This window comes from Liolophura sinensis, chromosome 10, assembly GCF_032854445.1.
Source record: "Liolophura sinensis isolate JHLJ2023 chromosome 10, CUHK_Ljap_v2, whole genome shotgun sequence".
Classification (NCBI taxonomy): Eukaryota; Metazoa; Mollusca; class Polyplacophora; order Chitonida; family Chitonidae; genus Liolophura; species Liolophura sinensis.
This window is the reverse complement of record NC_088304.1, coordinates 26,798,023-26,812,417: the sequence shown is the minus strand read 5'-3', so window position 1 is coordinate 26,812,417 and position 14,395 is coordinate 26,798,023. Positions and strand designations below refer to the sequence as shown.

The window sequence follows — 14,395 nt, the reverse complement described above, 5'->3', positions numbered from 1 at the left end:
GAGAGGTACAGACTACACAGATGTGACACCCAGCAGTATGTACAGCGCTGTGAGGGCATGCCAAATGTAGAGAGGTACAGACTACACAGATGTGACACCCAACAGTATGTACAGCGCTGTGAGGACATGCCAAATGTAGAAAGGTACAGCATACACAGATGTGACACCCAGCAGTATGTACAGCGCTGTGAGGGCATGCCAAATGTAGAGAGGTACAGACTACACAGATGTGACACCCAGCAGTATGTACAGCGCTGTGAGGGCATGCCAAATGTACAGGGATACAGCGTACATGGATGCGACACCCCAGCAGTATGTACAGCACTGTGAGGGCATGCCAAATGTAGAGCGATACAGCGTACATGGATACAACACCCCAGCAGTATGTACAGTGCTGTGAGGGCATGCCAAATGTAGAGCATATACAGCTTAGATGGATTTGACACCCCATCAGTATGTTCAGCGCTGAGGGCAAGCCAAATGTAGAGCGATACAGCGTAGACGGATGAGATGTTAAATCAGTGTGATGACATTCACAGCCGTACAGCACCGTGCCTCATGCAGACACGTGAAATTAGTGATGTATGTGTACAGTGTATGTTTGAAGCAGTACAGCTCTTGTACGAATCATCTTGACAGGCATGTTAAATTAATGGTGCACATTATTGTACTTATCATTCCTGTGTGAAACAATTTGGGCTTAGGGTATGTAGATAGATATTTAGATGACGTAACTGATGCCATAGTGCTGTCTGACAATGTGTGAGTTGCCTTACTTAGATGAGTGAACACTGTGTTGATGCATTAAGAGAATAACTTTTGTGCTGTTGAATGTTGGAAACACCTTTTTGTTATGCGAGTCATGTGGGCACTTTTGTGTTGTTGCATTAATGGAGTAATGGTGACACCTCTGTGTTATAGGTACATTATAGGAGCAATGGTATCCCTTTCAATGCATTAACTCTTTGTGCTAATAAAATAATGGAGTAATGATGTCACTTTTAGTAGTTTGCATTATGGGAGTAACAGCTATGCTGTTTTGTCATTGCACTATGGGAGTGAAGGCGAGACTTTTGTTCTGATACAGGTACACTTCAGGAGTACTGGTGACCAGTACTCCAGTACCAGTACTTTCCTTGCATTAACTCTTTGTGCCATACATTATTGGGGTAATGGTATCACTTTTTGTGGCTGCATTATGAAAGTCACTTTTGTGCTGTTGAATGATGGAAACACTTCCTTGTTATAGGAGTAATACTGACACTTTTGTGTTCTTGCATTATGGGAGTAATGGTGTTGATACAGGCACACTTCTGGAGTAATGGTGACCCTTCCCTTTGCATTAACTCTGTGTTATTACAATATTGGAGTAATGGGAGAACTTTGTAGTGGTTGTATTATGGGGGTAATGATGACCCTCCCCTTGCATTAACTCTTTTGTGCAATTACATTTTTGGAGTAATGGTCTCACTTTTGTCTGGTTGCATTATGGAAGTAATGATGACCCTTGCCTTTGCATCAACGCTTTTGTGCTATTACATTATTGGAGTAAGGGTGTCACTTTTTGTCTCTGCATTGTGGGAGTAATGATGACCCTTCCCTTTGAATTAACTCTTTTGTACTATTATATTATTGGAGTAATGGTGTCACTTTTTAGTGGCTGTATTATATGAGTAACAGTCATACTTTTTGTTGCATTATGGGAGTAAAAATGATGGTTTTGCGGTGTTTGATGTACATCATGGGAGTAATGGTGCTTTTACATGTACACTACTAGAGTATGGTGGGTGACCTTTCCCTTGCAACATCTCCTTGTACTGCTACATTAGGGGAGTTATGCTGACACCTATCACTGATGTCACCACCTTGGTGTTATCAGATTACTCTTACAGGGGTACAGTGGAGAAGAACAAAATTACCAAAAGCCACTTTTATTATGCAAATCTCTGAGCTAACACAATGCATTATGGCCCAAACACCATATTGACATACTCAATGTGAATTCAGACGATACTGCATTCACTAAACAAGTAAAAAACAGAGGTTGTTACTTTACATGTATATATATATATATATATATATATATATATGTCCTTTGGTAAAATAAATACATTACCCTTAAAACAAAATGAAGCATTTTTCAGAAAACACATTTTGATGTTTTACATTGGGCTGACAATTTTGGATTCCACCTGAATCCCCCCCCCCCACTTCCCAAAACCTGATATGAATGCCTGTGCAATAATTATGACATGTTCTTCAAAAGTTAAAACAACAATACAAATAAACATTAATTTAAAGTATGCGTATGTACACCACTTTAAGGTCATACAGATGTATGCATGAACAGGTAACTAAACAACTGCCTAATAGGAGATTTTTACATGTACATACTCAGACCCTTGAACTGTATTTCACCTCATCATTTTTCACCTCAAGTCAATCATTTTTCACCTAAAGTCAATCATTTTTCACCTAAAGTCAATCATTTTTCACCTAAAGTCAATCATTTTTCAAACGACAAAGTCTGCTTGATTCCAACTGAATGCTCAACCTTATAATGGCCATTGAACAGTTTTTCGAGAAGTCTGATTAATTTCTGATCAGAAAACTTGTGTCATTTTAAGGCATTTACCTGCTTCTGAAAGCCCATACTTATGTACCAAACTCTGGGTGAAATGCGGTAACTTTTCTAATCCACACAGAGTGCGTATGTTGGCAAAAGCACTGCACACATGAACAAATGGCTGGTTTGTGTTCACACCACAAATGAAAGTACACATGTAGCTTTTCAAATTGTTTCTATTTCTGGATGTGTAACTTCCCAAACAGGCTCTTCTTGGCTGGTTTATCTTGTCCAGCCTGCAATAGAAAAATAAAACTGACATTTTAGAAAATCACAAGAAAAGTTGTTTTTTTTTTTTTTGTTTTTTTTTAGAATATGCGCGTAATGGATGCTGAAACTGCTATGCATACTTGTAATCTGCTGTCTGTTCAGAAAGCTATGGCTCATATCCCAGCTGAATTCTTGAGAACTGCGTTAAAACAACAATCATATATTAAATAAAGAAAATAAACATACAGTGGCTGTCTGAGTCAACAGTCTGGGTTATAACAAGAAAGAACAGAGAATAATTAACTCACTAATTATCTCCACATGTAAATGTCATTCCGTATCAAAGTTTACATTTACAGGTAACCTCAAGCATGAAAATACAAAACCGTTTGATCATACTACCGACATGACTAACAAAACTTATGTACTGGTCAGTATTTTATAGTCTCCTTTTGTTTACAAAGTATATAGACAATTATTTATTTATTTACTTACATGTATCTGATGGCTTGTTAATGCCATATACATACATATACATATACAAAAATATAATAATTTTCACTTGTACAGTACAATAGCAGAAAGTTTTATGTGTGGACGAACGCCTTTGGTTCGTTACTTAACAAATTTCTCCATGTGAGACCTAGAGCTAATTATGCAAACAATACTGGTGGACGACAAGTGGTCTTGCATGAAGGACAGACTGTGGGAAGCCCATGAACAATTAGTGCAAGGAAATCTACAGCTTCCTGTACAATTTTAGGTAATTATTACACGTAACTTGATCTTCTGAACGTAACTCTTCATCACAATTTATTTGTTTCATTGGAGTATTCCTTCAGCCTACATTTTTTCACTAATACATCGGTGGTTAGGTTGCCAGGTTGAGGAAAAAAAAGAAAGGCAACAGTATAAAATCACCATCTGACACCTCCCGGTATCTGACAAACCTCCTGACATAAAGCTGTAGCCGAACCATCGACAGACAAGCTTATCATATGTTCACAGACAACAACTATCAACAAATCTAAAAATCTGACCTCTACATGCACATGCTGGACAGCTGTATACAGTCTTAAACACATGCTGATATGGCGAAACCAGGTGACTGATCGCCATGCTTTGATCAACATTACCATCAGGTGAGTGATCGCCGTGCTTTGATGAACATTTACACTAACCTACTGACCTAGCAATGTATCGGTCAATATCGAGGTACCCATTAAAGCTTCTGGGTCATTATGAAAATTCACACCTCTTTTGAATTCCACTCACACCTGGATGAAATTAATTCGTTCACACTGATTTGAATTTGACCTGCATGGTCACTGAGTTTTTTTTTTGTAAAAAGAGCATGTATTTTTACATAGAACAAACCAATCAACACAAAAAATAGCCCTAAAAATGCACACCCAGATCATGTGTATGCATTGGCTTATAATGTGTTATGAATATATTGTTCATAATGAGGTTTTCCCACTGGAGACAAAAGATCGTTGAACTACATACCTTCAAATATATATGCATATGAGCAAGTGACCAAGAAATTGTGATTTGATTTCTCATTTGATCTGATTTGTTTTAATCTACATAGGCCCACATAAAGCACTTGCTTGGTTAATGATGAAAAGACTAAAAGCTTATGAGTAAAATTTAACTGACCAAGAACTTATGGCTTTGACACAAATGACAAAATGTTACTGCAAAAAGTTTATGGTCAAGTATGAACTGACCAAAAGTTATTGCTAAGACTGAGACCAAAAGTTTTCTGCCAAGTCCAAACTGACCATAAGTTACTGCTGAGTGAGACCAAAAGTTTATGGTCAAGTCTGAACCGACCAAAGGTTATTGCTAAGAGTGAGACCAAAAGTATATGGTCAAGTCTGAACTGACCAAAGGTTATTGCTAAGAGTGAGACCAAAAGTTTTCTGCCAAGTCCGAACTGACCATAAGTTACTGCTAACAGTGAGACCAAAAGTTTATGGTCAAGTCTGAACTGACCAAAAGTTATTGCTAAGAGTGAGACCAAAAGTTTTCTGCCAAGTCCAAACTGACCATAAGTTACTGCTAACAGTGAAACCAAAAGTTTATGGTCAAGTCTGAACTGACCAAAAGTTATTGCTAAGAGTGAGACCAAATGGTGAAGACAGACAATTGTGGAGAAACTGCATGAACACACCAAAAGTTTATGGCCCAGTCTGAACTCACCATAAAGTTAATGATGAAGACTGACAGTTGTGGAGAAACTGCATGAACTGACCAAAAGTTTATAACCCAGTCTCAACTCACCATAAAGTTAATGGTGAAGACAGACAATTGTGAAGAAACTGCATGAACTGACCAAAAGTTTATGGCCCAGTCTGAACTCACCATAAAGTTAATGGTGAAGACAGACAATTGTGGAGAAACTGCATGAACACACCAAAAGTTTATGGCCCAGTCTCAACTCACCATAAAATTAATGGTGAAGACAGACAATTGTGAAGAAATTGCATGAACTGACCAAAAGTTTATGGCCCAGTCTGAACTCGCCCTCAAGTTAATGGTGAAGACAGACAATTGTGAAGAAACTGCATGAACACACCAAAAGTTTATGGCCCAGTCTGAACTCGCCCTCAAGTTAATGGTGAAGACAGACAATTGTGAAGAAACTGCATGAACTGACCAAAAGTTTATGGCCCAGTCTCAACTCACCATAAAGTTAATGGTGAAGACAGACAATTGTGAAGAAACTGCATGAACTGACCAAAAGTTTATGGCCCAGTCTGAACTCACCATAAAGTTAATGGTGAAGACAGACAATTGTGAAGAAACTGCATGAACTGACCAAAAGTTTATGGCCCAGTCTGAACTCACCATCAAGTTAATGGTGAAAACAGACAATTGTGAAGAAACTGCATGAACTGACTAAAAGTTTATGGCCCAGTCTCAACTCACCATAAAGTTAATGGTGAAGACAGACGATTGTGAAGAAACTGCATGAACTGACCAAAAGTTTATGGCCCAGTCTGAACTCACCATCAAGTTAATGGTGAAGACTGACAATTGTGAAGAAACTGCATGAACTGACCAAAAGTTTATGGCTCCGTCTGAACTCACTATAAAGTTAATGGTGAAGACTGACAATTGTGGAGAAACTGCATGAACTGACCAAAAGTTTATGGCCCAGTCTGAACCCACCATAAATTTAATGGTGAAGACTGACAATTGTGGAGAAACTGCATGAACACACCAAAAGTTTATGGCCCAGTCTGAACCCACCATAAAGTTAATGGTGAAGACTGACAATTGTGAAGAAACTGCATGAACTGACCAAAAGTTTATGGCCCAGTCTGAACTCACCATAAAGTTAATGGTGAAGACAGACAATTGTGAAGAAACTGCATGAACTGACTAAAAGTTTATGGCCCAGTCTGAACTCACCATAAAGTTAATGGTGAAGACAGACGATTGTGAAGAAACTGCATGAACTGACCAAAAGTTTATGGCCCAGTCTCAACTCACCATCAAGTTAATGGTGAAGACTGACAATTGTGAAGAAACTGCATGAACTGACCAAAAGTTTATGGCTCCGTCTGAACTCACTATAAAGTTAATGGTGAAGACTGACAATTGTGGAGAAACTGCATGAACTGACCAAAAGTTTATGGCCCAGTCTTAACTCATCATAAATTTAATGGTGAAGACTGACAATTGTGGAGAAACTGCGTGAACACACCAAAAGTTTATGGCCCAGTCTGAACCCACCATAAAGTTAATGGTGAAGACTGACAATTGTGAAGAAACTGCATGAACTGACCAAAAGTTTATGGCCCAATCTGAACTCACAAAAAAGTTAATGGGGAAGACTGACAATTACATGTAGAAAACTGCATGAATGGACAAAAGTTTATGGCTAAGACTGAGCTAACCAAACATGTATGGTACATGTCAAAATGAACTGGCCACATAATTATGGCAATGACTGAACGAACCAATAGTTTGTGGTTAAGGTTGAACTGACCAACCTTTTGATCACTTCAGTCTTAGTTGTAAACTTTTGGTCTCAGTTTTAGTCATCAACTTTTGGTCTCAGTTTTAGTCATCAACTTTTGGTCTCAGTTTTAGTCATCTACTTTTGGTCTCAGTTTTAGTCATCAACTTTTGGTCTCAGTTTTAGTCATCTACTTTTGTTCTAAGTTTTAGTCATCTTTTTCTGGTTAGTTCAAGTTTACCCACAAACATTTGGTCAGTAGAGTTTTCATCATCAAAAATCATGGCTAAGATTAAACAGGCAGAAGGTTATTATAAAGACTGAAATCTCAAAAATTTGTGGTTGAGACTGAATTGTGCAAATTTTATGGCTAAGGCTAAAGTGACACTGGGCCCAGTTTCACAAAGAAGTGGTTCATGTACGATAAACAGACATGTTGAACTGCGGGACGGTAGTAGTGACGTACAAATGTACGATAAAATAATGTTGTACACTGCTTACCTTTGTGAAACTGGGGTCCAGAAACTTTATATATTTGATGGTTATGCAGTACCTGTACATTGACCCAGTAATTACATAGACATAGTTAGACTGACCAGAAGTTTTGCCCCAAGTAACATTTTGGCTTTGTCTTCTTCTTGCTGGACATCGGTCACTGGTCCTTCCTCGCCAGCTCTTGACCGCATGTGTAACTTCTGCTTGATGGCCTGAGGAATATTGAGTCAATGAAATGTGTTTTCATTTCTTCTGTTTCAGATTTGAGTATCCTGATGCCCAATAAAGCATCAGGTAATAGAGTTACAATACTCGTGCATTAATACAATAGTCTTATTTATTTGCTTGACTGTTCATTCTTCTACGTTGCACTCAAATTATTCCACTCATATTGATCTATTTACAGGTATATATGATGGATTACCTCTTAGGTTAATGTTAAAAAATTTCTACTATTGTAACGATAGTCAGATTTATGGGGAGGGAGTCAGGGTTTTTCAGGGTGAACTGTCACTCGTTGGCAGCTACATGCACGCACTTCACAAACCTTCATGTCCCAGAATATTTTTGGGTGCAACATGTGAAAGACGACAAAAATACAGCAATACATACTCTTATAATGACATGAGAGAATGATTGCTGTCGTGTGAATTACCTGTGAGCTAAGAACATTATTGCTGTCATTATCTGTGAATTACCTGTGAGATGAGAACATTATTGCTGTCGTGTGAATTACCTGTGAGATGACAATATACACGCTGTCATTCTTCATGGCCACGAGGGCAAAGAGGTTGGGGGTTCGGGGATGGGGGATCAGGAAAGTGAGACAGGAATGACGTACCTCTGAGGTGAAAACCCGTTTGCTGTTGCATGAATTACCTGTGAGATGAAAAGCTCCTCACTGTTGCGTGAATTACCTATGAGATGAGAACCCGCTTGCTGTCACATGAATAAGCTTTGATATGGGAATCCCCATGCTGTTACATGAATTACCTGTGAGATGAAAAGCTCCTCACTGTTGCATGAATTACCTGTGAGATGAAAAGCTCCTCACTGTTGCGTGAATTACCTATGAGATGAGAACCCGCTTGCTGTCACATGAATAAGCTTTGATATGGGAATCCCCATGCTGTTACATGAATTACCTGTGAGATGAAAAGCTCCTCACTGTTGCATGAATTACCTGTGAGATGAAAAGCTCCTCACTGTTGCGTGAATTACCTATGAGATGAGAACCCTCTTGCTGTCACGTGAATTACCTATGAGATCAGAACCCGCATGCTGTCACATAAATTAGCTTTGTGAAGAGAATCTGCTTGCTGTCACATGAATAAGCTTTGATATGGGAATCCCCATGCTGTTGCATGAATTACCTGTGAGATGAAAAGCTCCTCACTGTTGCGTGAATTACCTATGAGATGAGAACCCACTTGCTGTTGCATGAATTACCTGTGAGATGAGAACGCACTTGCTGTTGCATGAATTACCTGTGAGATGAGAAGCTGCTTGCTGCTGTGTGAATTACCTGTGAGATGAGAACGCACTTGCTGTTGTTTGAATTACCTGTGAGATGAGAAGCTGCTTGCTGCTGTGTGAATTACCTGTGAGATGAGAACCCACTTGCTGTTGTTTGAATTACCTGTGAGATGAGAAGCTGCTTGCTGTTGTGTGAATTACCTGTGAGATGAGAACCTGCTTGCTGCTGTGTGAATTACCTGTGAGATCAAAATTCGCTTGCTGTCATTCTTCATGGTTATGAGGACAAGCAGGGTGGGGGTTCGGGGGTGTGCGACAGGAATTACCTGTGAGATGAGAACGCACTTGCTGCTGTTGCGTGAATTACCTGTGAGATGAGAAGCTGCTTGCTGTTGTGTGAATTACCTGTGAGATGAGAAGCTGCTTGCTGCTGTGTGAATTACCTGTGAGATGAGAACGCACTTGCTGTTGTTTGAATTACCTGTGAGATGAGAAGCTGCTTGCTGCTGTGTGAATTACCTGTGAGATGAGAACCCACTTGCTGTTGTTTGAATTACCTGTGAGATGAGAAGCTGCTTGCTGTTGCGTGAATTACCTGCAAGATGAGAAGCTGCTTGCTGTTGTGTGAATTACCTGTGAGATCAAAATTCACTTGCTGTCATTCTTCATGGCTATGAGGACAAGTGGGATGGGAGTTCGAGGGTGTGAGACAGGAATTACCTGTGAGATGGGAACACACTTGCTGCTGTTGTGTGAATTACCTGTGAGATGAGAAGCTGCTTGCTGTTGTGTGAATTACCTGTGAGATCAAAATTCGCTTACTGTCATTCTTCATGGTTATGAGGACAAGCAGGGTGGGGGTTCGGGGGTGTGCGACAGGAATTACCTGTGAGATGAGAACGCACTTGCTGCTGTTGCGTGAATTACCTGTGAGATGAGAAGCTGCTTGCTGTTGTGTGAATTACCTGTGAGATCAAAATTCACTTACTGTCATTCTTCATGGTTATGAGGACAAGCAGGGTGGGGGTTCGGGGGTGTGCGACAGGAATTACCTGTGAGATGAGAACGCACTTGCTGCTGTTGCGTGAATTACCTGTGAGATGAGAACGCACTTGCTGCTGTTGCGTGAATTACCGGTGAGATCAAAATTCACTTGCTGTCATTCTTCATGGCTATGAGGACACGCGGGATGGGAGTTCGAGGGTGTGCGACAGGAATTACCTGTGAGATGAGAACACACTTGCTGCTGTTGCGTGAATTACCTGTGAGATGAGAACGCACTTGCTGCTGTTGCGTGAATTACCTGTGAGATGAGAAGCTGCTTGCTGTTGTGTGAATTACCTGTGAGATAAGAACTCGCTTGCTGTCATTCTTCATAGCTATGAGCAGGTCAAACCAAGTCCAGATACAGTTGTGATATTCCATCATGGGCAGCACCAGACTGAAATCATGGACATCCTCTATGTTCTTCTCCTTCTCTCCCTAAGAAACCACAAAAAAGACCAAGAAACATAAGAGTCTGCTCTAAGCGATTACAAAACATAGATGCTTTTTCGAATTTTGTTCTGATGAACTCAGTAACGCTGAAAATCAACACTAATCTGGAATTCTTAGAAAAGCCAGTGGCATCAGAACTAGGTTGTCGCATCACCTGTATCCCAGGCTAATATGGCCCATAACAAAGGTTTCGGCTTATGCAAGAAAAGCGTTCTTAGTCTGTAGAAATAACACTTACCTAACTGGTTAAAACTGAGAACATGGCAGTGATTTCAATTTCCTCAATGTGCATGAGCATGATTTTGCTTATTGTGAACTGTGACATCTTGATAATGTAATAAGGCTTGCTTTTTAAACTTCATGTGGGGTGCTTCATCAAAGCATGTACGTATTTGGTCTGGTGTTGTCTTTTGCTTTCAAACTGTGCCAATATCTATACGAGTATAGACAAAAGCCTGTTTTGACCAAGACTCCTTCAAACAGTGAGAGATTGAGAACCTACAATTCCCCGTCAGCTAAAACAGCAGTACCTCTCAAATAATCTGAACAGTTTAATTAATGAACACAATGCCTATGAACCCTATAAAGTTCCCTAACAGGGGCTTTCAGGACTTGATTGCTTTATATAAGGTGGAACAACCATCTCAAATAAAAGATCATTAAACACCGATGACAAAAAACATTAGCTCGTTTTCATTTTATTATTTTTTTCAACGCGGTGAAATGTTTTTGAAAAATTTGATTTTGTCTCTCACCCATATGTCACAGTTGATGTCACATGAGGATTTTGTAACATAACACTGATACACACAGACTGCAGAAAGATTAGAGGACTCAAAATGCAAATGCATATAGAGCTAAGAATACTTTCAGTGAATACAGGCCACTGTAGAATTCATAATGTTTTGTAAACATTTTACTCCGTGAGACAAAAAATCATTCTGTTTTCCATAACAGAGCTTAACTGTCTTTTATCTGATATTTACTTCATGATAATGCTTTCTTTACCTGTAAGTGTAAAAACTGGCTCCGTTAAATTAAAGAAAAAGAGGTCAAATATTTCACTGTGTCCTGGAAATATAGTTAATGCTTTTTTTTTAGCAGATTTAAAATTCTCATATGTTGCACAAACATTTCCATCCTTTCTCAATTAAATCTCAATTTAAATGAGCCTCACTCAATTACATTAATGTCTTTCCAACATAACATATCCTTTGTGGTGCATACACATGTTATTAAGTTACTGTAATTAGTGTTCCAGTAAAAATGATTAATAATCATCATTATCTTTGAGTAAATATTTCAGAACAGAAGGAAAGTTGCTTAATCATGATCTAAAGTGAATTTCTTCAGAAATTTCTCAAGAAAGTCTCATAGCATAATCATCTTACCAGTGTGTGCCCTAAGTAAAGAAAAATAATACATGAAACGACAACAAACAATGTAATTTGAGTTATTTAAAAGAAAGGGTGAAAACAGATGTAAACGGTCACAGAATTTCTTCTCTGAGGTACTCTGTATAATTATAATCTTTTAATCACAAAGACACAGGATGCGCCATAGAAGACCAACCAGAAAAATGATGTCACATCAGTCATACCCGACTCTCACATAGTTAAAAGGCAAAACATGGATCACGTGACCTAAGCAGAGACAGTTGCGTCCTCATGTTATAATAAAATTAACAAATAATTCACACCTGACTGGTTACAACTGATAATATTAATATCCTTTTGCTTGTCTCAGCGTGCGTGATTTCGCTTACAATGAACTGAGATATCTCTGTTGTACAACATCACAAAAATAAAAAAGTTACGCCTCATAAAAATTTGGTCTAGTGTTGTCTTTTCTGTTAATATCTGACAGCAGTAACATATTCCACTTTTTATGCCACTTTTTTACATCAGTTTATCGGCCAACAAAAAAAATGACGAAGTTATAAAATAATTAGTTCCGTTCATGACAGTTCCTAGAAAGATTCAGGGTCAAGGTCAGGCATAAAGTAAATGTATTTTTGTTAAGATTTATGAAGATTAACAAAAATCTTTTAAAGATGAAAAAAATTATTGAAGAAAAAAAATAGCGGCCGTGAATTTGACAGACCGGTGACCCATTCAGCAACACTTTCAGATGAGACAAGTGCATGTACAGTGTATTTCAATGTTTGTGTTTTTGACTTCCTGGTATTAAAAACAGAAGTGGACAATAAATCATGTCACAAGTGACGTGTGTATATTTTTACGAGGACATGTAATAACTGAAGGTATGAGGCAAGAAAACACGTTAGAAGAACGCAATAAAACATCGTCTCATGGTTCTCCTATCCTGTATGACGTGCAGTCTAGTCTACATATTCTCCTCCAAAAAACAGCCAATGTTTTGGACAAAAACCCATACTTTTAAAACTTTTTCATACAAAAAAAAAGAAATGAGCAAAATTAAAACACTAGTCACTCCTTAGGCAGACTAATGCCAACGATTAAACAAAATCAAGGTACATGAACTGCATAAGGTTCATTTGTCCATTAAAGTGTAACTCGATCTTGCAAGAACAAAACCAAGTAAATAAAGCCAACCAAATTTTGTACTCCCTCAAAATCCATTACTTATTGCCACACACCTAAAAAGTCATGAAACATTGCAGCAGCATATTAAACGCAGATATTTGCATCTGAAGATGTAATCCTAGAGATGACATCCTCAACATGCTTGCTGGGGTTACACATTGAGTGAGTGAGTGAGGGAATGAGTGAGTGCTTGGCGTTTAATGTCATACTTCACAATTTTTCAGTTACATGACAATGAAGGAATCCTTAGATTGCATGTTGTATACCTCCTTGTTGCAGGACGAATTTCCGCCGCTCTTTTATCTAGTGCTGCTTCACTGAGACGACCTACCAAAGGCAAGTAAGTTGCCTTGCCTGAGCCATACTGATACGGGTCAACAAGTTGTTGCACTATCCCCTTCATCCTGAATGCCAAGCGAGGAAGTTACAACTTCCTCTTTCAAAGCCTCAGGTGTAACTCGACCCAGGATTGACCCAATTTTCTTGCCAACCTATAGTTATACAATTTCAAACAAATCTCTGGCAGAAGGTAGTACTTGCAAAAAGGAACTGAAGAGAGGTGAATGTGAAAATATCCCGATCAGTAATCTGCAGAACAAATGTTAATCCATCAGGCTTGCAAACCACTCTGTACTAATGAGTATGAATACAACAAAATTAATTAGCCCAACACCGACAAACGAGTCCAACTGAAACAATCATGTCAATAACCCTGCCACTGGACTGACAAGCTTTCTGCATAAATCCCACCATAAGCTATATAGTGTACCTGTTGAGAATTCCTGCTGGGGAAAAATGTTCTCTTAATTAATTACAGTATTAAATTCATTGAGAATGTTTCATTTAGTACTAAAGGTGATGATAATACAACAGAACCGTGTGTCATTAGTCCACCTGAGCAAAGTCTTATGAGTGGGAAAGTCTGCCAGCAGCCTGGGGATGTGGGTTTCCCCATGGCTCTGCTCAGTTTTTTCCCACCATAATGCTGACTACCGTCGTATGAGTGAAGTATTCTTAAGTATGATGTAAAACGCAAATCAAATCAATAAATACATCAAAGCCTTCTTAAAAGGCATGGAATTTTCTCTGTAATGTTAATTTTATCAATGTTAAATTGGAGGTACAGATTGCTGTTTGCCAAAAATGTTCTTCCAAGGTACAGGTACATGTAGATTCTCAAAACTTGTTCTGGGACAGAAGCAACTCAATTTCAGCTTGAATCCACATTATAAAGCATCCTGTTCCAAGAGGATGAAATCCTCAATAGTGGGGATATCTCGCAAAATGTCGACACAATTTCTCACTGTTAATGGCCCATATTAAAGAGATATGTTATCAAACATTGACCAAGCAACCAACATTGTGGAGAATCAAGGCAGAGCCCAGGGGAAATCCACTACCATATGCAGGTTGCTGCCAGACTTTTCCATGTAGATTTATAGCCGGAGAGGAGGCCAGTATGAGTTGGATGTGAACACAGCCACAGAGGAGCTAATTAAGAACATGCACGTACTAACTAACATCAACACTAACATCAAATGATGATGCACG

General features: G+C 38.9%; 1 protein-coding gene across 1 annotated transcript in view; it reads right to left on the bottom strand.

Annotated features, from left to right (window-relative positions):
* Positions 1–2,675: 2,675 nt before the first annotated feature.
* LOC135477045 (protein hobbit-like) overlaps positions 2,676–14,395 on the bottom strand; it is a 116,162-nt gene continuing 104,442 nt past the window's right edge. Inside the window, exons 57-59 of the mRNA XM_064757196.1 lie at positions 10,122–10,262; positions 7,406–7,516; positions 2,676–2,862 (exon numbers count right to left, since the gene is read on the bottom strand). Of these exons, the coding sequence (XP_064613266.1) occupies positions 2,803–2,862; positions 7,406–7,516; positions 10,122–10,262 (312 nt within the window). The 3' untranslated portion in view covers positions 2,676–2,802. The remainder of the gene's footprint in view (positions 2,863–7,405; positions 7,517–10,121; positions 10,263–14,395) is intronic.